Consider the following 22,339-nt stretch of genomic DNA (forward strand, 5'->3'; position numbering starts at 1 on the left):
ATTCAAAAATAGAGCAAAAAGTGGGGGTGCATAAAAATGGAGTGAAGGTGTTGTAAAGAAATCTTGACCTGCAGTACCCCCAGATCTGCCTGGTTTTGGGCGAGCCGTCTGTAGCAACTCACCTACTCATGTCATTTGGGGTAGCAATCCCTGGGAGTGCCCAAAGCTTTTTACTATATGCTACTGTAAGTGAAGCGATGCAGAGCCTGTCCTCTTTTAGGTAACGGTTAGCCTTTTTTTGAAGCACACTGAAACTGGAAGCAAAAATTTTACGGTGCACTACTGCGCCAGTTATCTATGGTGAGAAAGCCTTGGAGGATGATATTAGAGAAAGACTTACGAAAAAGCAAGATGGCAGTCTTCTTGGAAATTGACATTCTCCAAGTCATGCACTTTTGGGGTCCGGCCATGGATTGAGTCAGTGTTGGTGCCTTAACTTGTTTTTGGCCCACCTGGTTCCAAACCAGATTCCAAGCAAAGGTATTCAAGTTGCTGGGCAGATACAGTAGGATGGCTGAGTAAGTGGGGACGCTAGACGACTGTAGCCAAGAACATTGCTTTATCAATTCCACCGCTGGACCAACAAAAAGGAGACCCTCAGACCCCTTCCTCCCTTAAACTGGTGGGCTTAACTAGTACGAAACCCTGCACACCCTCACACTGGCCCTTCAAGGTATAAGTCATGGACCATCCCCAGAAGGGACACCACTGTTGCTTGGAAAGGGTGAATGCCTTGAAGGGCCCTCCATTGTGACACCAACCTTGTCACCTGCTGCTCTACCAGGGCCTACCTGTCCAAGGGCACTGAAGCAACTTGCAACACCTAAAGGGTCATGGGTTCCTCCAAAATGATTGTCAAATCAGTGGCTCGTCTTCAGACCAGCTGGTGGGTGCATGAACAGTTCGTCTGAGACGAAACAGCTAGCCAGACGCCGCCCTCCCCCACGGACAACCCCCCCGCTCAAACCAGAACCCTGAGCTGCAACCCGACCAGAAGCATGGTGAGCAATTTTTCGGTGTACCCTTCTTACTTGGGTTATTATCAGAGCTTGTGGGCTCAGATAACTTGCCCCCTACTAAAAAGGCACCACTCCCACAGGTATTTAACAGGTGTAAAGTCCAATCACTTCAGCTACCCTGACAGTGGCAAAGTTCTGGTCTAGGATTCCCAGATTCCCCCTCAAATAGTTTGTAGACAACCCTGTAACTAAAGCAGATGTACCTCCATCTAATAAATATTGCTATTTGTTTTCTCCAAATCTTCCTTTGGTGGCGTTTTGTCTGCCATTACCCCTATTCCATGTATCTACACTGGTCTAGTCCTACTGGACTCTGGTTAGCAGAAGGCCTTTGGGTTCAGGTAAACCATTGGATTGCATTTGTGCGGCCCATTTTAGTTTGAATAGTACTGTATTGATTAATTTCATATTAAAGTGGGGCATGTCCCCTTGTGCGGTTACCAACTATGTACATGTAGTTCGTGTTGCAGTAATGCAGTTATTTTGAGGACTAGTCTACGATTATATATTTGGACGGAACACCACCAACTTTGGGGGTTTGATGACTTGTGAAGCGAAAGTCTGAGCCTTAATGCTCAGCCTATGCTACCCAGGTTTGCTAGCCAGACCAATGTCCACGAGGTTGGCTTCCCAGTACCCCCACAACAGTCTGTTCTGAAAAAACGCTCAACAGCACCTGCCAGCAGGTGTCTTGCACAACGACTGCTGCAGTTCTTGGGAACCAGTGTGCAGCATGTAATACCACAATCATGCACAAGGTACAGTGCAAGCCTCCAGAGCAGCACTTGCCAAAGTGACCAGACATGAAGATGGTGCTCACCTTTAGTTCAGGCTGCAGACCCATTCACCCAGACACAGCAATCAAGACTAGCTGGGGCACAGATTTCCCACCAGCTTTAGTAATTGCACAGAAGGCTGATCGGTGTGCCACTCAAAGGATAAAAGGACAAGGTCTAGAGTCAGGAATGGTAGGCAAGAGGTGAGGTGGAGCAGTGCAGCAAGGTAGGGATGTGTGAAGAGGATGGGAGCAGGAGTGGAGAGGGATACTGGGAAGGAGTTATTTACCAACTAGAAAGAGGAATTGAAATAATGAGCAGGAGGGAGTTTCAGGGCTAGATTAGAGATGCAATGTGTGGCAGAAAGGAGCAAAAGGCAACAGGAAGGGGGCAGCCAAGTCAAGATATAATTAGTGAAGGGCAAGTGAAAATGGTTAGCCTGCTGCCCAAGTACCTGGGAAGCCTCCAGGCTTGGTGGTGTACGACAAGAAGTCTCAACTAGCCATCCAGGTATTAATCCAATTTGCCCTAGCACAAAGATCCCAGTAAAGGATCTCAAAGAAGTCTGGTGCACATTCATACAAGGCCCAGTGATGAATGGTATCAAGGATAAAACTGAGGACTTCTGTTGCCTGTCTGCGGTTAAGTGTTGTGGGCAACGCCTTTCTTGGCTGAGTGAAGGTTTCCCTCCGGTGGAGTATAAGCAAGGACAGATTGAGAACCAGTGTCTGTAGGATGTTGAGGTAGGCAGATGCAACACAAAGCCCTTTGTTCCAAGGGTTATTACAAAAGGAAACCGACCGAGTAGTCTTGATCCTTGGCTTGCAAGTGCCCAATCCATGCAACGATGATTTACGTTAAGTGACAAGTCTTTGCGCTCACCCAAAGGCATGCATGTGAGTACGGTCAAAAATCAGAGAAAATCATAAGCAGATAGCATGGTTGGGTAGTAAAGTGTCGCTCACTTGTATACTAAAGTTTAGTACAGCTCTTCCTGCTCCTGGCTTTAAATGTGGGTAGGTGGTAGTATAGGGATCTGTGTGATACAGTTGGACTTTTCAATGCCAAAGACTCCTTTCTGTGCAGCGGATGTACTCAACAGGCTGGGACACAATGGAGAAGAACCAACTCAAGGGGGTTGCCAGGTCTGCTAATCTGGCAATAGTAGATTTAAGCAGTTGGTCCCTTTAGGTATGCGAAGAATAGCCCAAAACGTTCACGAACGCTTCTAAAGACATAGGTTAACCTGATTGCATTGCTGGTTTCACAAATACAGAATGCACTCCAACCACCTGCTTTGATCTGTGCCTCCTAAACTCATATTGAGTTTAGCCACCAAAAGCAGACTAGCTCATATCACCCACAAGATGCCAAATGGTTCAAAGGTGCTTCTAGCACAGGGGGTCCGACAACTGCAGCACGCCAGAGGTTTGGAACTGCTACTCCCCGGAACACTTACCATTAAGCTCACTAGGGCCGACAAGAGACATCTGGCAAGCTACAGGTTGTAGACCTACCCCCTCACTCCGTCCTGCCCCCCACCCCCACTCTAGCAATATGGCCCCTTGCTCAATTCAGAATTGGCACCCGTTTTGAGTAGTCCATGCAGCGGCAGTAGAACAGGCTGGGAAATATCTGGTCCAACCTCAGTTATCCAGTAGCTCCCCAAGAAGAATACTCCCTAGGACTTACCACAGATCTTCAGTGGTGCTTCCAGCTCTAGGAGGATGGGCTGGCTCAGGAAAATCTCCCGGGACTTCAGGCACAGGCCGCGGATTTCATTCTCAGACAGCTGCACATTCTTCCCTGGTCGTGATCCCTGGACTGAAAAGAAGAGTATTGAATTAAGGCCAATGAAGATTTATTTATTGCACATCCGTAAGGTGCCAATACATTACATCATAAAGTGTTTCCAAGGGCCACAAGGCAAGTGGGAGGGGACGGGGTGGGCAGAGGAGGATAAGCAATAAACGGTCCTACTAGGACGTGACACCTGTATCGTGCAAGTGCACCAAAAGTGCTGCGTGAGGAAGTACAGGGGACCAGGGGCTGGGTAAGTGCAGAGGGGGAGCCTGGAGGCCAAGTGCGCAGGATAAGGGTAACTAGTGAGAGGAGGGGTTGGACCAGACTGTCTAATCGAGGAAGGGTGCCCAAAGGCAAGTGCTGGAAAGGGGGGATAGAGGGTGGGGTTGAGTACTGAGGCAGATTGGTTGAGGGAGGGCCTGGCCCCTGTATGACTCAGAAGGGACCAGGCAGCCAGTTAAAGCGGGGGCGGGGAAATTAAGCCTTCTGAAACATAAGGAGATCCGGCAAGTCTGAGGGGCAGGGAGGCCATTCCAGAGGGAGACTCCTGCTGAAGAAAGATCCACCCCCCCACTCTGCATGGAGAAGCATGTAACCTGCAGAGAGTTGGAGAACCGAAGGACTCTAGCAGGGAGGTATTTAGGGAGAACAAGTTGGATGCAGTGTGGTCCCAAGGCCCAGAAAGCCTTGCGGATGATGCAGGGTCTTGCAGCCACTGGGAGGCCAGTGTAGAGATTTAAGGGCTGGAGATGCAGTCCCTGGGCTGGAGGCCAAGGATACGCCTCAGTCCTATTCTAGATTTGTTTAATAGGGCAGAGGGAGGAGAGGCAGATTGAGGCTGTTGCAGTAGTCCAGCCTTGAGAGAACCAGCGCTCTAGAGACTGAGTGTCTGGGGCAGAGGGGGGTGAAGAAAGGGAGAATGTCTGAATGTTAAGTCAAAGTGAGCCTTCTTGGAAAGGACAGAGATATGTTAAGGAGAGGAATCGAAGGACACCCAGATTTTTTTTGTATCTCAGGAGTGTGAGGGGGCCAGAGTAGGGGTAAGGGGGGGGGGGGGGAATTCAATGAGAAGGATCTCAGTCTTGCTGGCGCAAGACAGATTGGCAGGACACCGTGCCTGAAAAGCAATCAGGCCATGGGAAATGAGGAAGACGGAAGCTTAGAGAGCAGAAGGTCATCTGCATAACACTGGAAATGAAGCGAGACGGTTGAAATCAAGTGGGCAAGGTAAATGTTGAAGCCATAGCAAGAGGATAAAGCCCTTAGGGAAGCAACTCCTAGAGCATGATGGAGGAGAGAAAAGGGCCCACTTGAGCGTGGGAAAGTCAATTCGAAAGGAAAGAGGTCAGCTAAGCCAGTGGACGATCAGTGATGCCCAGAGTATCTGGTGATTTAAGAGGGTGGCATGACTGACAAGGTCAAAAGTAGAGGAAGGATTGAGGAGAACAGAAGGAGTCTGAGTCGAGGTTTGAGACCAAGTCTACACCTGTGTTTCAGGAGAGCAGTTTCATGCCTCTGGCTGCTCTGAAGCCAGACTGGTGGATTAGTTGGGAGATCACCGATTTCTCCAAAAGTTTGTCAATAAGCCGGGGAGGAAGTGTCTGCAGACAGCTTTTATTTTAGGAGGGTGGGGAGCACAGGGAGTGCTTGAGGTGATGGGACAGTGCCAGTGGCAAAGGTGATTACAGAACTCATCCAAGGAGCAAGAGAGCAGCAAGTGTCCTTGATAGTTGTAGAGGAGCAGGGTAGAACCGGTTGGGAGGGGATTTTCATAGATCAGTCTTGGTGACCTCATCCGGTGCTATGGGTGAGAATGAGGGAGATGGGGGCCAAGGGAGGCCCAGGTGCAGGTGGAGGAGGGTGAGAACAGGATGTCCTGAGTTTGTTGTGTAGTGGGAGGCCAGAGGCATGCATAGGGCCTGAGAAGGAAGAGAAGTGGAGACTGCAGTAGGATTGGCAAGTTCCAGATTTTGTAAAGTTCAGCCACGTTGTTGGTGGCCCCAAACATGCAGGCTTGAATATGGGCCCGCTTTTTGGACCAGATTGAGTCGGTAGTGCCTTTGGAGCAGGCGACAGGCCTGTTAGAGGATGTTTGAGAAGTCAACCATTTCCGTTCTGCAACGCTGCACTCTTTTGGGCAAGGCTAGGTCGGAATCATACCAACTGTTGCATTCTGAGGCAGACTTCATGTGGATCCTCATGGCAGGGACAAGTATGTAGAGTGTTGGAGGAGGTGAAGGTTATTAAGGGCTGAGTCAGAGTAAATAGCAGGGGTGAAGTGGCAGCAAATTGACACTCACTTCATTGGTGGAATGACAGAAGGAGGCTGGCAGTGCAAGCAGAGGCTTAACCAAGGAGCCCCAGAGAAGAGGCTCAAGTGGTGTACTGGGAGGGTTAGAGAGGACAGCTGAACCGAACGAGAGGGAAGAATGGTGAGGGAGAGAATCAGGTATCAGAATGGTAAGAGTCGCGTCAAGATGAATATTGAAGTCTTGGGAGATGCTTAGGAGGTAGAAGTCAGGAGAGACGAGGTAAAGTCGGCCCACTCCGATAGGAGTGAGACCGGCACAGGGTCCTGTAGATGTCAACGAGAGTGAGATGCAGAGTTTGCAGACAAGCCAAAGGAGATGATGCATCTTGCCAAGGCCATGATTGCATCCTCAAGGAGAGCACACCAAGACTTCTAAAAAGCAGCAATGCAAATCAGTGGTTCCAACTGGCCATCTAGTCCTAGTATTACACACATTCCCCCCCATCAATGAGGTTACAATTTAACTTAATGCATATGTGAAAAATGCTTCCCAGCTGTTGCCCACACACACCACAGCCCTAAGTGACTCGATTAACCTTAAAATGGAGTGCTAGTGCGTTTCCCAATTTAAAATGAATATTCCCAATCCAAATGTTTATTTACTGTGCAGCAATTCGTTGCAACCAGCGCCGAGCCTATGAAACAATTCAAACTTCATAATGTAACACTCTGTAGTTCCTTTGCAACCAGCAAGATATTTCTACCTACTAGACTAGGAATAGCTGTACCAACATAAAATTGCACATTTCATCGAATGCCCCAAGTGTGGGTGTGGTCCATTCTCCAGTGCAAACAGGAGAGATTGTAGTCTGGTGGATCACTGGTTGCAAGGCTCTGTTAAACCTAGAGCCTATTGGTTTGAATTCTAGCAGAATAGGTTCAAACAGGAATTTGCCCAGGCTCGATCCACATGTAGAACCTTAACACCTGCCACCAACTCCCATATCATTGTGGGAGCACCCAGTTACAATGGATTATGTATGCCTATAAAAAAAAATTACATAAGATGTAAGCATCAGTAAATTGAGGAATGCGCCATGGCATATGCTGCCAATTCACTCCACAAGGGATGCTAGAAATTGAAAGAAAGTTAGGGCCTTGTTCAGCCAGTGAGCAAAGCAGCACTTCAAACTGCTCTTTAACCCACCAGGAGATGGGGCGCGTGTGCAAGGACGTGAGCAACTAGTGTCATGGGTTCAACATGAACAGGCAGACCTGCAGACAATATATCGGCCACTTTTACTGGCTCCCAAAGAAAAATGGAGTATAGAATGCTCCCAAAACACCGGTTTGAAAGTTGTAGCAAACAACCTTCGTTATGTTAACCATGTTTATTAGTTTCACCGTCGATTGGTGTTGGGCAATGTAAATTGTTAAATCTGCCCGTCTCCCGGCAATCCTTTACCTTGCACATCACTTGGGCAAAAGAACGCATATTTCACGCTGCAGAAGGGAATCGCTACTAGACAAAGTAGCAATGAAATATGCATTCCTTTTGCCAAGAGCCAATGAGTTGTAAGAGCATACCCGGTTTGACAATGCACATGGTGGATATGCAGCTTCACTGGTTGCCAGATCGCAGCATTTCAATCAAAGGAATATCGTGGCCTATGGCTCCGATGCTACCTAAATTAGGACATTGCAAATCTCGCCCACTGTCTTGATCAAGCAGCCTCCGCCATCCTACCGGGCTGCTTTCCTAGTGCATTTCCGTATGAAGTGGATAGCCCCTGCCTCCAGACTAACATCCATAGGCTGGTGGCAGCTTAATCCCATTAATAAACAGCAACAACGTGCGGGTGCATTCCTTGTGTGGTACAAGCAACCCACTGGCAGCAGGCCAAGTGACATCTCAGATTAGCAGAAACGGGGGTGGCAGTAAGCTTGGTATGAAACCTTTCAATACCACCAACATAAGGTTAATGCCACAGGTAGGTGACACCAATTGGTCATGAACAGCTAAAGGTAGCTCCCGGTACCCGTTTGTGCTCAGATAACCAGGCACTAGCGGTCTAGAGCCAGGAGCAGAATGACTCCAAGCTCCTGCAATTTTTAACCTTGCTCCTCCACGACCAGTAGCCCCTGCATTGCCTCTGGGTTTACGACACTGAGGGGCTGAAACTTTAACCCTACAGTCCCCTGGGTGCACTTACTCAGAGCAATGCTGTCCTGATTGAACCCCCTCCCCAGCCGCCCCCCACCCATGCCAGGCATCATGTCAATATTTAAGTCAATTTGTTAAGGGCATATCGATGCAAAGAAACACCCATCTAAGATAGTCAACGCATTACTGTTTGCTCTGCATTGTGGTAAACTAGGGTGTTTTTCTCCCCTCGCAGGATTCTCAAACTTAGGTGGCCCTGACCTACTACGCATTACTGTTTGCTCTGCATTGTGGTAAACTAGTGCCCTCCACTCACTTCCTGTCTGCATACTCGTGTCGTCCGCCTCCCATCCTACTCCATGGTGCTCTCTATCTCGCCTATCTACTCGAACTGCTTCTCCATTGACTATCCTGCTCTCCTCACTAAATCCGGTAGGAAAAAGTTTAAAAAGGACATCCTGGTCTCCAACCCAGGCCTCCCTATCGCTAACCTACACGAGCGCCTGCTCCAAGGAAAAACTCACTGACATTCTCTTTTTCGTGCCTTCACCTGACCTATGGACCCTTCACATGGTCACTGCTCTCTCCTTTCTCCACCTCTCCCATAAATGGTGGCACCCGTTGGGATGTCCTCTTGGCCCCTTTCCACTCCTCTAAAGCCATCATTAATGTCTATGCTAACGGGACCGTCTTGGTCCAAGGCCCTCAGGCCAACCTTCACCTCTTTGATAGACGCTTCCCATGCCTCATCAACTTCCTCTCCGCTCCCGCTGTCCCCCCCTCCTCTGTCCTCGGCTACCTTGCCTCCCCCCCCCCCTCCCTGCCCCTTCTCTTGCTCCCTCTTCAACTCCTTCTCTAACACCTCCGCAGGGCGTACCTCTGATCTGTACCCCTCCCCGGAAGTTTTTCAAGGATGGCAACCTTCTCCACATTGCCACTCTAAACTCTTGCTCTGCCATCAAGCACTCCTCTGATATCTGTCGCCTTCTTGAGGAACTGGACCTCGACGTCCTCGGTCTCACTGAGACTTGGTTCACTGCCAGCTCTGCCACCAGCTTTGACACACTCCTACCTGACGGCTACAAGATCCTCTCCGTGCCCAGGCCCAACCGTTCAGGGGGTGGTGTTGCCCTTATCTTCCCTGAGTGGATTCCTGCCACTGTCACTCCTACGCAGACCTACTCCTCTTTTGAATGTCTTGTCTGCCGACTTTCTCTCTCTCCTAGCCATTCCCTTACCGTGGCTACTATCTATCAGCCACCTGGTCAAATTTCCTCCTTCCTCTCCGAGTGGGCTGACCTCTCCTCCTCACTCCTGTCCTCAACCACCCAACTCCTCTTTCTCGGTGACTTCAACATCCACCTCGATGCCTCCTGTCCCCCCACTGGTCTCTTCCGCGAACTCTGCAACTCTCTCTCACTCTCTATTCTCCCGTCTGGGCCTACTCACTCTGCAGGGCACACTCTTGATGCTCTGATCTCTTCTGACCTTCCCCTCTCCCTCCCTCCACTCCTCTCTCTTGGAGCGATCACTTTCTCCTATCCTCCCACCTCTCCCTCCCTACCCCACAGGCAAAGCCACCCTCTTCACTGCCACCCACCTTCTCGGTCATCCGACCCATGAAGCGCGTGTCAGCTGAGGCTTTCGCTGCTACCTTCTCAGCCCCTTCTCCCCCCTCGGCTGACTCCCACCCTGACGCAGCCCTCTCCATGCTCTATTCCTCTATATCTGATACTCTCGATATCCTTGCCCCCGTCATGAGAATCCGCCTGAAGCCCAAAGCCAAATGTAACTCCTGGTATGACTCGGATCTCGTCACCCTAAAACGCAAGTGCAGGGTGGCAGAGAGGAAATGGCGCGCTTCATGTTCATCCTCTGACAAACTGGCCTGCCGCCTGCTCCAAAGGCAATACCGGCTCTCCGTTCTCACCAAGAAGAGAGCCCTTATCCAAGCCCGCATCTCTGAGGCATCTAACAACTCGGCCGAACTCTTTAAAATCTGCAAGGAGCTGGCCAACCCTGCTGCAGTCTACCTCTCCTGTCCCCTCCCAGGCCCTCTGCACTGCACTGGCCTCGCACTTCATCTCAAAAACTCAGGACATCCTGTCCTCGCTCTCCTCCTCTCACCTCCCTCCCTCTCTTCCCTGCTCTTCCTCTTGCTCTCTTGCAGCTGCCCCTCCGCCCTCCTTCTCTGCTTTTCCACCTTTTTCTGCTGATGAGGTTTCCAGACAAGTCCGATCTATGAAAACCTCGTCTAAACAGGTTCACCCCAGTTCCTCCAAAACCATCAAGGACCACATAGACTCCCTGGCTCCTGCCCTAGCTGACTTTTGCAACCACTCATTCGCCTCTGGAGTCTTCCCATCCCCCCTCAAGCACTCCCTTGTGCACCCCCTCCTCAAGAAACCCTCTTCCGACCCCTCCTGCCCGGCCAACTATCGCCCAATCTCCATTACTCCCTTCCTGGGCAAGCTCCTGGAGAAACTGGCCATCTCCCAGCTTAACCTCCATGCTGAATTTGTTGGTAATCTTCATGACCATCAATCCGGCTTCAGAGCGGCCAGAAGCACGGAAACTGCTCTCCTGAACATCCGTGAGGACCTGCTCCTGAACCTCGATTCCAACACTCCGTGTTCTCATTCTGCTCGATCTCTCCTCTGCCTTTGACACTGTCAACCATGCCATCCTGCTCAACCGTCTCCGTGATAACCTGGGTATCACTGGTCAGGCTCTGGCATGGCTGACCTCTTTCCTTTCCGGTCGACCCTCCCAGGTCCAAATGGGCTCCTTCCTCTCTGACATCTTTTTCTCCACCTGTGGTGTCCCCCAGGGATCCAACCTCTCTCCCTGGCTTTTCAATCAGTATCTGGCACTCCTTGCCCACTGCATCGCCGCTCTCTGCCCCCACTTTCAGTGCTATTGCGGACGATACCCAGCTCATTTTCAGGCTACCCTCGGCCTCCTCATCTCAGACTGTCTGCTATCCAGGAATGGTGTGCCGCCAATGACCTCTGCCTTAACGCCAGTAAGACTGAGATTCTACTCATCGGCACACCCACTCCCTCCTTTCCTGCAGCTCTCTGGCCGGCCTCCCTTGGCCCTCTTCCTGCCCCTACCTGCAAAGCTAAAAACCTCGGGGTCATCTTCGACTCCACACTCTCCTTCTCTCCTCATATTTCTGACGTCTCTAAGAAGTCACACTACCAGCTGCACCTCCTCAGAGGTATTCTTCCCTTCCTCTCCTTCCCCCAGAAGCTCAGTCTCCCGAGCCCTGGTTCTCTCAAGGCTGGATTACTGTAACAGCCTCTATCTTAATCTGCCTGCCTCCACTCTCCGCCCTCTGCAACTTATCCAGAACAGAACTGCGAGACTTGTCCTTGGCCTCAAGCCCAGGGACCGTATCTCTCCAGGACTGAAATCTCTTCACTGGCTCCCAGTGGCTGCGAGGATTAAGTTCAAAACCCTCTGCATTGTCCACAAGGCCTTCTGGGGCCTGGGGCCACAATACCTTCAACTCTCTCTTCCTAAATATCTGCCTTCACGAGCCCTTCGCTCATCCGTCTCCAACTCCCTCATGGTCAGCCGCTTCTCGAAGCAACGAGCTGGGGGTAGATCTCTCTCCGCAGCAGGGGCCTCCCTCTGGAACAGCCTTCCTGCCTCCCTGAAACTTGAGGAGAACCATCTCCGGTTCCGGAAGCACCTCAAAACCTTCCTCTTCGCTTCTGCCTTCTCTCTCCCTCTCCCCTGCTAAACCTGCTAAACTCCCCACTGAAGTTTGCACTAAACCTGCATCTGGGCCACTCTGTGACCTCGGTCCAGGGCCCAGCCACTCTCCACTTGCACTGCCTCCCTGGCTCCCCCTGCACTGTGGGACTGTCACTGCATCCCTACAGCCCCCTTCCCAGCACTTGCTCTGCACTTACCTCGCACTTGCCACCAGCTGGCCCTTTTATTATTATTTATTATTTTATTACGCTACTTACCTTGTACTGCACTTTCCCCCCCACCTCCTCCCCCTGCACTTTCTCCTTTTCCCCTTACCTCTGCACTTGCGCGATCTGAATGACACCTGGCCTAGTAGGATCGTTTGTCTTCCCCTTGTTTCCCCCCCTCCCTGCCTCGTCGCGCCTTGAAACACTTGTGTATAGGCGCGTTACAAATACCATATCATATCATAACAGTAAATCGTATATGCACAGTGTTGCTGGTAACCTGGAAACACAGGTAGTCTGGGTTAGTAGGATGTCTAGTTAAGTCTGATGAAGGAATCTACATGTGTGCAGGGGGCTAGGAAAAAGTAGTTGCTGTTGGAGACTAGACTAACTAACAGGGCATTTGCCAGATTGTTTCAAGCCGCAGTGCCAGCAAGCGGCTGGTCTACAGTGACTTGCCAGGTTTGCTTTCAGCCCAGTTTACCATCTACCATCTCAGAAGCTTGGCACTCAGTAAGTCTGGCAATTACAGCATCTGACTCGTGTTCAATTATAAAACATGGCCATAAGAGTTTCAACAACGGACCAAAGTTTATTGGTCTGTGCAAGTTTGATGCTTTTAGGACAGCATCGTGTTTCCAGCTGCCAATTTATGGTTAACCACAATTTCTTTACTATGAAGGTAAATAAGCTGGGTGTTAACTGCTGCCTTTTGGGCTCATTGCTTGCACTTTATAATGCACCCAATCTCGCTCCACTGGCAGCTGAAGGAGATTAGTGACCAATCAATTTAGCAGATTGATTTTGAACAAGACTCCATTTAATGCAAAAACTTTGAACTTTAATAGGAATTCAGATCTTGACTAATGCCAAGCATCTCAGCTGGGATTCAGATTCTATTAACCATGGGATGAAGCATAGATTGATGTTATGGAGAACCCCTTTCTAAGGACAATTCATTGGCAGGTTGTATTGCTTTACTGGTATGGACTTTGTTGGGTGGTAATTCTTGGAGGGAGCAGTAGGAAAAGATTGGAGGACGAACATATGTACTGTTAAAATGTTACAATTGTAGGAGGCAGGGTCATGAGTCTGCCATTAATGAACACTTAACTATATTGGGGTGTTCATGCAGTGGAAACTACCAAGAAATCTTCTCACGCTCCATCAAGCTCAAATACACCCAAAACTCAACTTCACTAAACCTTCCCATTCATCATACTCTTCGCTTTGTCATCAAACTTAGCTGTGTCCTCCAATTAGCATGGCCAGCAATTGCCAGAGCGTTGAGACATAAGGGACAGAAGTCAACCTTTGATGCCAGATGGTTGAAGAAATCTAGGATCCGGTTTTAGCATTTGCTGGACCCAACACGTGTTCTTAAAGCTTATGGCTACAGGTTGAGCAAATGTATTGCTGAAAAGGTTTACAGTATTTTTCAAGCAGTTTAATGTACTAACATCGGACTCCCATGTCTACATTTTCCCAAACTACTTTAAAAAAAATAGGCCTCCATTTAGTTCTGACAAAGCCCACTCACCAACAAACATTCATAACCCATATCTGGGAACAGTTGTCAGAATGATTCTTCCACCTCAACAAGATCCTCATGTAGAGCATCAGTCTCCTAGGAGCAGGCTCAGATAACCTCGCCCTGCTGCACAGCTGGGTTCTCCCAAAATTGGGGTAACCTGAACAGAAGTCAGTGCGTCACCTCATATTTTACCAATTACTAGTCGACACAAGATTGCACGCCGTGTCTCCCCATGGTCAAGATACATACTACACAGAAATAGGACTACCTCTGAAAAGCACAATATCGCTATGGGAATTGGCGAGTGATAGGATTACTATCCTCTTCCATTCAAGTCATATTTCCTTGGCCATTGCCTTACAGGGAGCAGCAGAGGCTAAAGGGCAGTCATTTGAGGCGCAGTCTCTCTTCTATGCAACGCGTAGTTCTGACAGGAGAGAGCTGCACTGGTGGTAGACTAACATAGGAGCAGAAGGGCAATTTGTGTCAGCGCCAGATCAGACGCCAGCAGGAAGGGCTGGGGAGCAAGATGCAGGCCTATTTCCACAGAAGTAAAATGGTCCTCTCAGGAGCTAGATCTCCACATCAACCTTCTAGAACTCCTGGCAGGGTCATTTGCGATAAGTTCCTTCGTCAAAGGCAGGATGAGCAGTTGTATCCTACTGGTGGTCAGATATAGTGATCTCAAAGGCAACAGATCCAAGCCTCTAGCAGAGTTGGCTAAGGATTTTTGGCATTCTTCAACACCAGCTCTGACAGCAGAGTACCTAACAATATTGCAGATTCTGACTTGAGATACATGGTGTATTAGTGAGTAGAAGTTACAGGCACGTTTTTCTCCACCTGCAGCACAGATTGGGCTCTACAGCCAGGAGGCCAAGAGGTCCCTCACTAAACACCAAACTCCCAGAATACTTCAGTTGGAGGCTGAACACAATGCTGAAGGTGGAGGACCCTTTCCTTCATCTGTGGTCCAGGGTAGCGTGCCATGCCTCCCCCCCCCCACCTCCAATTCATCACGATTGCGAGGACCCTGGCAAAGGCCCATCACTGACATTGAAAGTCTTGGATTTTACAATCCGACTAACGCTCTGCATCAGAATGATCCAAAACGAGAGCAACATCCCCTTGTTCAGAGTGGGGCATTAGCGCTGGTGGCCTAGAGTATTTCAGGTCTAGGTGGAGAATCCCAGGCATGGAGTATGGCCGATACCCTCATCAAGGCCATCAAGGCCATCTGGGCTCCTACCACTTCAAGGCAATATGCTAACTCATGGGTAACCTCGATGCACCTGTGTGTGGAACGGGTTACCATCCAGTTTCAGCTTTAGCACAAGTACTACATTTTCGGCCAGCAACTACAGACCAAGGCCTAGCATACAGGACAGTGAATGCTTATATCGGCGATATCAGCCAGTCACGACCTAGTAGAGGGTAAGCTGGTAGGCAAGCACCAGCTGGCATGCCATATGCTAAAAAAGTGGGCCCATTGAGCAACTGGCATCATTGTTGGAGTGTAAGCTTTAAAACAAGCATAATTACTAGCTTCTATCTCCGCATAGATTTTCGGCAGCAACTTAAGAAAAGTCTCGATTTCATTAGGCTAGCGTTGCTACCCTTTGATAATTTACTATGCTGGTTAAGTTGCAGCATCCCGGCTTGTATGGTTGTATTAATCTGTGTCACGGAGTGTTGTGTATTGAGTACCAGTCGGCGGACAATGAGACTGCAACAAGCAATTGGCCCTTGCAGTCGTTACTAGCTCGACAAAGCCTTTCAATGCAACACATCCTTGAATGGCTGCCATGGAAAGGGAGACGGGACTATGCATTGCGTTCCATAGTGCCATCTTTTTTCAGTTGCTAAATGCCAAAGCATTTGTCAACTGAACAAAATTAGTGTGCCAGGGCTAATGGGACAGAGCACTAATAGCAATAACCCCCCCCAGCTGTGCCCTGGGGTGCATTACTGCTTCAGGTAATGCATAAGGGCCTGCATCAACTGTAACTATGGGCCCTGGGACATTACCTGAAGCAGTAAGGTCCCTCAGCTCTGGGTTTATTGCTTCAATGATGAATGGTTGTTGAGTATACATAAGATTTCAGGTTAGCGCAAATTATGCCTGGTTTCTCAGAGCCTGGGGTAATTCAGCCGAGATGCAGGCTTGCGGCAGTGACATGGATCGCAGGACTGGGGAATCCAGTGGTTTTTGCAAGAGTAGGGAGCAGCCTGCACTGCATTGAAAGAGGAAGCAGGCAGGAAGTTAAGGTTCTTGTAGGGATAGCCGACAGGGTGGAGGTCACCGGTTCAGTGCCTCATTAAGGACTCCTTGGCATTCATGGTTATGAGAAGTTATATTTCAGCATTCAAGTGTTGTCGAGTTGTTTTAGTTGTTACATGGCTTAAGTCTTGCTGCTTTAGCATCTAAGAAAGAACACAATGCGTTTGTTTTTTTTCTAACCAAAAAGCATAATGCTAGTTGGTCTTTAAATAGAATCAAGACTTTTCTGAAAGTTATCACAGAAAATCTACATTCCACATACCTTCGATAGAGTAAATGAGGCCACGGTTGACCTGATATGGGCATTCACTGCATATTCCTGTAAGTAAAACTAACCAACGACATAAAGCCCCTCCACCCCAAACTAGTAATGAGCGAATTACACTTTCTGCTGATCATGCCTTTCATGATTAAGAAAAAATAAAACACAAATAAATAGTTTACCAATGACCCAGAATACACAAGTACAGAATAGGAAAAAAGCTACAGATAAATCCTTAGGCCATCCATAAAAATATTTAAGACTTATAGCAATGATTCTTAAAACCCCCAAATCGGAAGGTACTACTCCAGAAGTAGAACTTGTCCCGTTTCATAATGTTAATCTATTTTCAATACTTGCTGTTTCCAGGCCCCATAATTTAACCCAGCAGTCAATCCATCTCAAAATCCCCTAGCAGATAAAGTATTGCATCCTCGTGTATTGCATTCTCGTTAGCCTTAAGATATCCTTCCCGACTATGGGGAAGATCTACATCTTGACCAAGGTTTAATAGGCTGGGCAGTCGAGGATACAAGAAATGTTCCTCTTCCACATTTGGTACTGTATTCCAGCTTTTCCCATTGCTTTCCAATGGTAAAGCATCGGCCACCGGCGAGGGCAAAGACTTATTTGAAGGTTAGTGTGGGTTTCCAGGTAAGATTGATGACCGGCACTCAATGTATAGGTGCTAAAAAGTGCAGGAGCTGGTAAATTAGGCCCATGGATGGTAGAGACACTGGAGTGGGCACAGAAGGGGTTTCCAAAACTGGTGCTTGCATACGCCTGTTTGTCTAAACCCCATATCTCTGCCATAAGCAACTATCCCATTAATGAAAGACTGTCGATTAACGCTCCAAAGTTCACTGCATTTACAAGCGAGATTAAAGATGGCCTTCCTGTTGCTACAGCTTTCCTGGCTACAATCTCCATGCTTTACAAACCAAATTTGAAGCAATCAAGATCCAGAGGCATTTGAAACGGTCTACGACTCAATATTCCTTCACCCTCAAAACAAGGGTTTCATTTCCTTCCATGGTATTGAGGACCATAACTTTAGGGTTACCTTCATTTAGAATTAGGTATATGACCTTCCAATAGGTCACCACTGCCATTAGTTGGACTGGTGCTAATAGGCAACCTTGTTTGACACCATACAGTGGTTATTTGGTTTGCAAGTTGGCCACGTGGGCCGTACCTAATCTGAAGTGATTCCGAAAATAGGGCACTTATAACGTACAGGAGCGTTCAATACATTTCAATCTCTGCAAGTGTGACCCATAACCATTGTGGATTAGGTCAGAGGATGAGAATCTAAAAGCTGCATAGATTGGCAACATTGTAATATGGCATTTGTATAGCGCCTATTCCCATTGGTATGGCCTCAGGTGTACGCCCTCAGGGGATCCAAGTCTGTGGTATGGGAGATTAGTCAGGAGTTTTAGATTGCGTGTGCATTTTAACCAATACGAAGGGAGAGGCGGCCAACTCCCTGCTAGCGCCCCATATCAAGCAGGCCTTTGGATGGGTGCTGTGAGGTTATAGAGTATGCAAGTTCAGGAGACAGATGAATTCAGCTAGACTGCTTGTCAACTGCATTCTAACGGAAGAGGTGTTGTGCGATATATTGTCAAGTAGTGCGATTGAAGATAGTGCGGGTAGGGTAGGTAGTCGCGCCTATGGTATCGCTATTGAGCAATATACCCGGGTGTTCTGAACGGTTTCATATTTCTGGCATTCCTGACCTGCAGTCTCCCACGAGGCAGGACAAGGTGATCCTCTAAGCAGCAGATGCGGAGGGGACTCTACCTCCATATGGTGGGAGCCTGGACAGAGAAGGACCCCCAACCTATTCTCGAAGGGGGAATGCAGAGTCTGATTGCAAGTTTCTTTTGGGTATGCCAGGGGTAAGCTTATGTCGTAGGTATTCTGGGCCTGTCTTGTGCAGAGAACGGTGGATGATGCACATAGCTTTCAAGGTGGACAATCTCCCTACAGGGAGGCCTTTGAGGACATGGAGATGCAGGGGTGCCCAGGTACAAGGATTTGGCATAGTCAAGGAGAGATGACGATGGTAGTGATTGCAGCAACTAGGGTAGGAGGTGTAAGGAAATATGAGAATGTGAAGCTGCAGAGAACATGATTTCTACACAGTGATGGTGTGAAAGTGTAAGATCTGTGTCCATGGTACAACCTAGGATGAGGTAGTTGGATGTACCTGAGGAGGGCAGCCATGTGGTGAGTTGGTAAAGACGGGGATCTTTCCGCAGATCATGATTTTTCCATGGTGGAGTCAGCGGTTGTCAACCAGTGGTCGATTTCTGCGAGACATGGAGAGGTACAAGAACAAAGACCTGACCTACAGAAGAGTCCACATCTGAAATCTCAGTGCCCAGTTATTGTTTTCCTAGATCCACCCATTTAGTTCAGACAATGGCAGGAAATCTTGGTCAATCAGGCGGATGATTCGATAAACCTCGTCAACGGTGCTTTTCACAGCGGGATAATGGAATTAAATCATAATAAAGGATGTCTCACTTCTTAAAGGAGACCACCAACTAAACATGGGTAAAGGCATAACAACTTATTTTCAGTAAATTATATACAAGTCTCCCTCGCATCCCCAGATATTACTTATGCCATCAATAAAATAGTTAAGTCCACCTGCTGAAGTGGGGTTTCAGACCCCACCTCTTCAAAGACCTGTGGGTAGTAAGCCACCATCAGAGGTCGGCGTCCATTGCACAATTTGTATAAACACACCCTAAATTATAGCCTTCAAAAATGGTTTTGAATCTTTCCCCATTGCCGATTTTGCCACCTTCTACTCCAGTGGTCTCTGTTACAAGGAGTTTGTCATTTCCGTGCCATAACCCCCTCCACCTTTCGCCGAGTCCAACTGCTTCTTGTAGGGTAGTTAAAGGATTTTAGTGCTTCTCACTTTGGTAACTAGAGGGACAAGTGAGCACACCATGTCCTTGTATATGCATACAGGTACCACACTTGGCCCTCCTCGCTCGTGGTGAACACCCAATCTGGGACAGAACTTAATTAAACCTTGCAAGTGTTCAAAGCAAATGCCTTGTACAGTGGCTTAGAGGAATTATGGTACCCAGCGGTGGAGAGAGGCATTTTCCCAATAGTACATGTACAACTTGCCACAAAATAGCTCATACATATCAATTACTCACAGCTGAAGGAACAGCTTACACCTTTTGAAGGTATTGTAATACTGATAGGTCTGGGCTCTGCCCAGTTGAAAGCAATACGTCCATCACTATTGGAGTTAATTTGTAACCACCGTATGTACTTTAAAAAGGGTTTCCTACTACACTTCGCATGCACGTTGTTTGGCAATTAGGCACTTATACAGCTTAAAACGGAAACACGGTATTAGGCCTTAATTTTGAAGCAAACATTGTCAAGTGGTGCCAACTTAAAACTGCCAATTTTTAAGCAACAAATCTCACGCTTTAGATTGAAGACTTAATGAATGACAGTGTCTCGTGGTAAAATGTTGGGCTGGTGTTAAAGTACCCTGCATCCCTTTTGTATAACTGCTATTCCCAAAGATTAAGGCACGGACTGCTCAGGTACCGAAGCTGCACTTTTATTCAATGCATCTTTTTAGTTCCAATTACAGTGGTTTAGGTTTACTTCAGCAAACCGTGGTAAATCAATCTTCTGTAGACTGAAAAAGCATATGCCTGCTATGTTTGTATGATGGTCTGGAAATTGATACAAATGTTGAAACCAACAAGTGTGACATGTTTGGTGACGAAGGAAAGGTAGGTTGTGGTGTCCGGTTTCACTCATCCAGTATTTAGCTACTTTCTTAGCACGTCCACTATAAAGTGGCTCACTCGGGATAATGCAATTAGGTTAAGAGGAACCTGAAGACTGCGATTGGGCCAAGATCAGAAACTGGTTAAAAGGCGATAGCAACATCACTAGACCACGTCTGGGGGAAGAATGAAGGGTATAAAGTAAGTGTGCATGCTCCGTTTCATAGCCCTTCATAGAGTCGAGCCAAGTCAGTCACATGGCCTGGAACCCTACACACCCAGCTTCATTTTCTCCGTAATGCATGCAACCTGTGGCCTTGTTTTGTACAGAGTTCTGCATCAGGTGCTGCAAATGATTTAACAGTTTCCAAAAGAAGGCAGAGCAAAGTTATGGTATGGAAAGCTCCCAGCAGATTATAAGCTTTCCATTCATCTTGAATTAGGTGGTGCCCGTGCACAGGGTGACCAAAATCTTGCTCGATTGCTTCCGACTAAGGAGATTAGCTTGTTCCTACATAGAACGTAATGCCAATTCCTCAAACGTCTAACCTGTTGGGGTAAAGATGCATGATCCTTGGAAAGAAAGTGTTGAAAATCAAATGCATGTCCTCCAGGATAAATACAAGTCTGTGGAAACCATTTATGTCGTTGATCTACCACAGCCAGGGACTGCAGTTGCAACTCACGGATGCAGCCCCAAGTCAAAGACCGATCCACGGCTGCGTGGTCCAAAGCAAAAGCATGTCTGTAGAGTTACAAACGCGATGCGTGTCCACAAGGAACAGGTATTCCTGCATCCCCGGCACCCAATTACTTGCTCTGCATGCAGTCACAGCTGCACCTTCAGCAGCATCTGAAGACACTGTCTGGGAGCTCAAAGCAGAAAAGGGAATGTACTCCTTCATCTGTTCTCTACTGGAGGTACTATACACTCCACGTGAACGTCCTCCAATGACAATCAGTAGCACGTAATGGCGATAATTCGGTAAGCTCAAAAATGAGCCATTTTTTAAAGTCAGAACATGGCACAGAATGTTTTGGCAGCCCTTGCAGTCTTCAGAAGCCGTTTCACAGCCGTTTCATAAACCTTTTGAGCTGGTCAGAAGCAGATGTGGTTTATCAGCCCACATTAAAGCATGCACATGCATCATGGAATACAAGTTGTGTCAAATTAGCAGTTAAGGGATGGATAATTCAGTGCAATCACTGGGCTATAGCCTGATAAAGTGGCTTCCAAAGGTTTACATAGAGTGACTTAAAAAAATACTAAAATGGTCTTCAGTTCTGAAATCCCAGGGCAGTGTCCATTGCTGGCACTGGCCTGTTGACCGAAGATCCTTGGCCCACCGCATTTTGCAAAACAAGCACAGGGTGCACCAGTAAAAGTCACGTTCTCAGTAAATGCCTTAAGTCAATGGCATACAGTCGGTGCACTACATTTCATTGAGCACCTTACTGGTGAGCTTGTACTAGAGTGAGACCTCAACAAGGTGCCAATTGGGGTTTTTCCCGTATGTATACAGGATCGGACTTTGGGCAGCAGACGAATATGCACTAGTAAACAGACAGCATAAATTCCCAATCCAATCCTGCCCAGACCACAACCACCCTCATCCTGGCCAAGTGTCAGGAGGAGCATGGCCCAGCAGTATAGTTTGCACAGGAGCACAGCACCTACCCAGTTAGTGGACAGCTAGCCTCACAAGCTGCAGTTCATGGGCACCCCTTTGCTGCTGTAGAGTGAGGAATTTAAGCACATGTTCTGTGCCAGACGGACAGTAAGTATGCCAACTAGGCATTCCACATAAATGCAAAATCTTGCACGCTCACGTCGTTTGTTCTACACTTTAAGGCCAGTGTGCCAGTGCAGAGGTGGGCGATAGAGAGCGTGGCATTAGTTTGTGGGGTACAGATGTGGTGGGAATGCAGACAAAAGGATAGCCATGCTCGGACTGCTGCAGATAATGATGCACAGCAGGGTGCATGCATTTACAGCCCAGCCTCAGCAGATGTAAACTAGAAAGTGACCAGCAAACAATCTTGCCAGTTTGAAAAGTATTTAACGTGCAAACAGCCATTTACTAGCCTTCAATTCAAGGCTAGATTAATTACAACAGTTCTTGAACAGTTGAGACTTTAAAGTTGCCTTACTTTGTAGGTGGTCACAATACAAAAAAAATAGTGGAACCTGCGTGGCATGTTAAAATCTCAGCAAGGTCAATTGAGCCCTTGATCCTGCTGAGATAGGTAAATGGGTACTTATTTCGGATGGATAATTGTTTTAATAAGCATGTGTAAAGCACTATGCCACTAGATTTACCAGTGGTCTTGCAGCTTGGGCCGGTTTTCAAGTCACATGCTACGTATAAATCAGTCGATAGAGTATTACAAACTGTAGCAACACTAACTTGTGCACTGGAGTGTCGCCTTAATAGGAGACATAACATGTACACAATAGCCACAGTCCTCACCCCAGTCAATGCCGCCATAGGTTTCACCTCTAGTTAAGACACGTTGCAGTTTGTGTTGCCTCCT

General features: G+C 48.0%; 1 protein-coding gene across 1 annotated transcript in view; it reads right to left on the reverse strand.

Annotated features, from left to right (window-relative positions):
* Nucleotides 1-22,339, reverse strand: part of PPP1CA (protein phosphatase 1 catalytic subunit alpha) — a 200,333-nt gene that overhangs the window by 105,230 nt on the left and 72,764 nt on the right. The window contains exon 2 of the mRNA XM_069628959.1: nucleotides 3,488-3,619. Within this exon, the coding sequence (XP_069485060.1) occupies nucleotides 3,488-3,619 (132 nt within the window). The remainder of the gene's footprint in view (nucleotides 1-3,487; nucleotides 3,620-22,339) is intronic.

The sequence above is a fragment of the Ambystoma mexicanum genome, chromosome 12 (assembly GCF_040938575.1).
Source record: "Ambystoma mexicanum isolate Mex_15411 chromosome 12, UKY_AmexF1_1, whole genome shotgun sequence".
NCBI lineage: Eukaryota > Metazoa > Chordata > Amphibia > Caudata > Ambystomatidae > Ambystoma > Ambystoma mexicanum.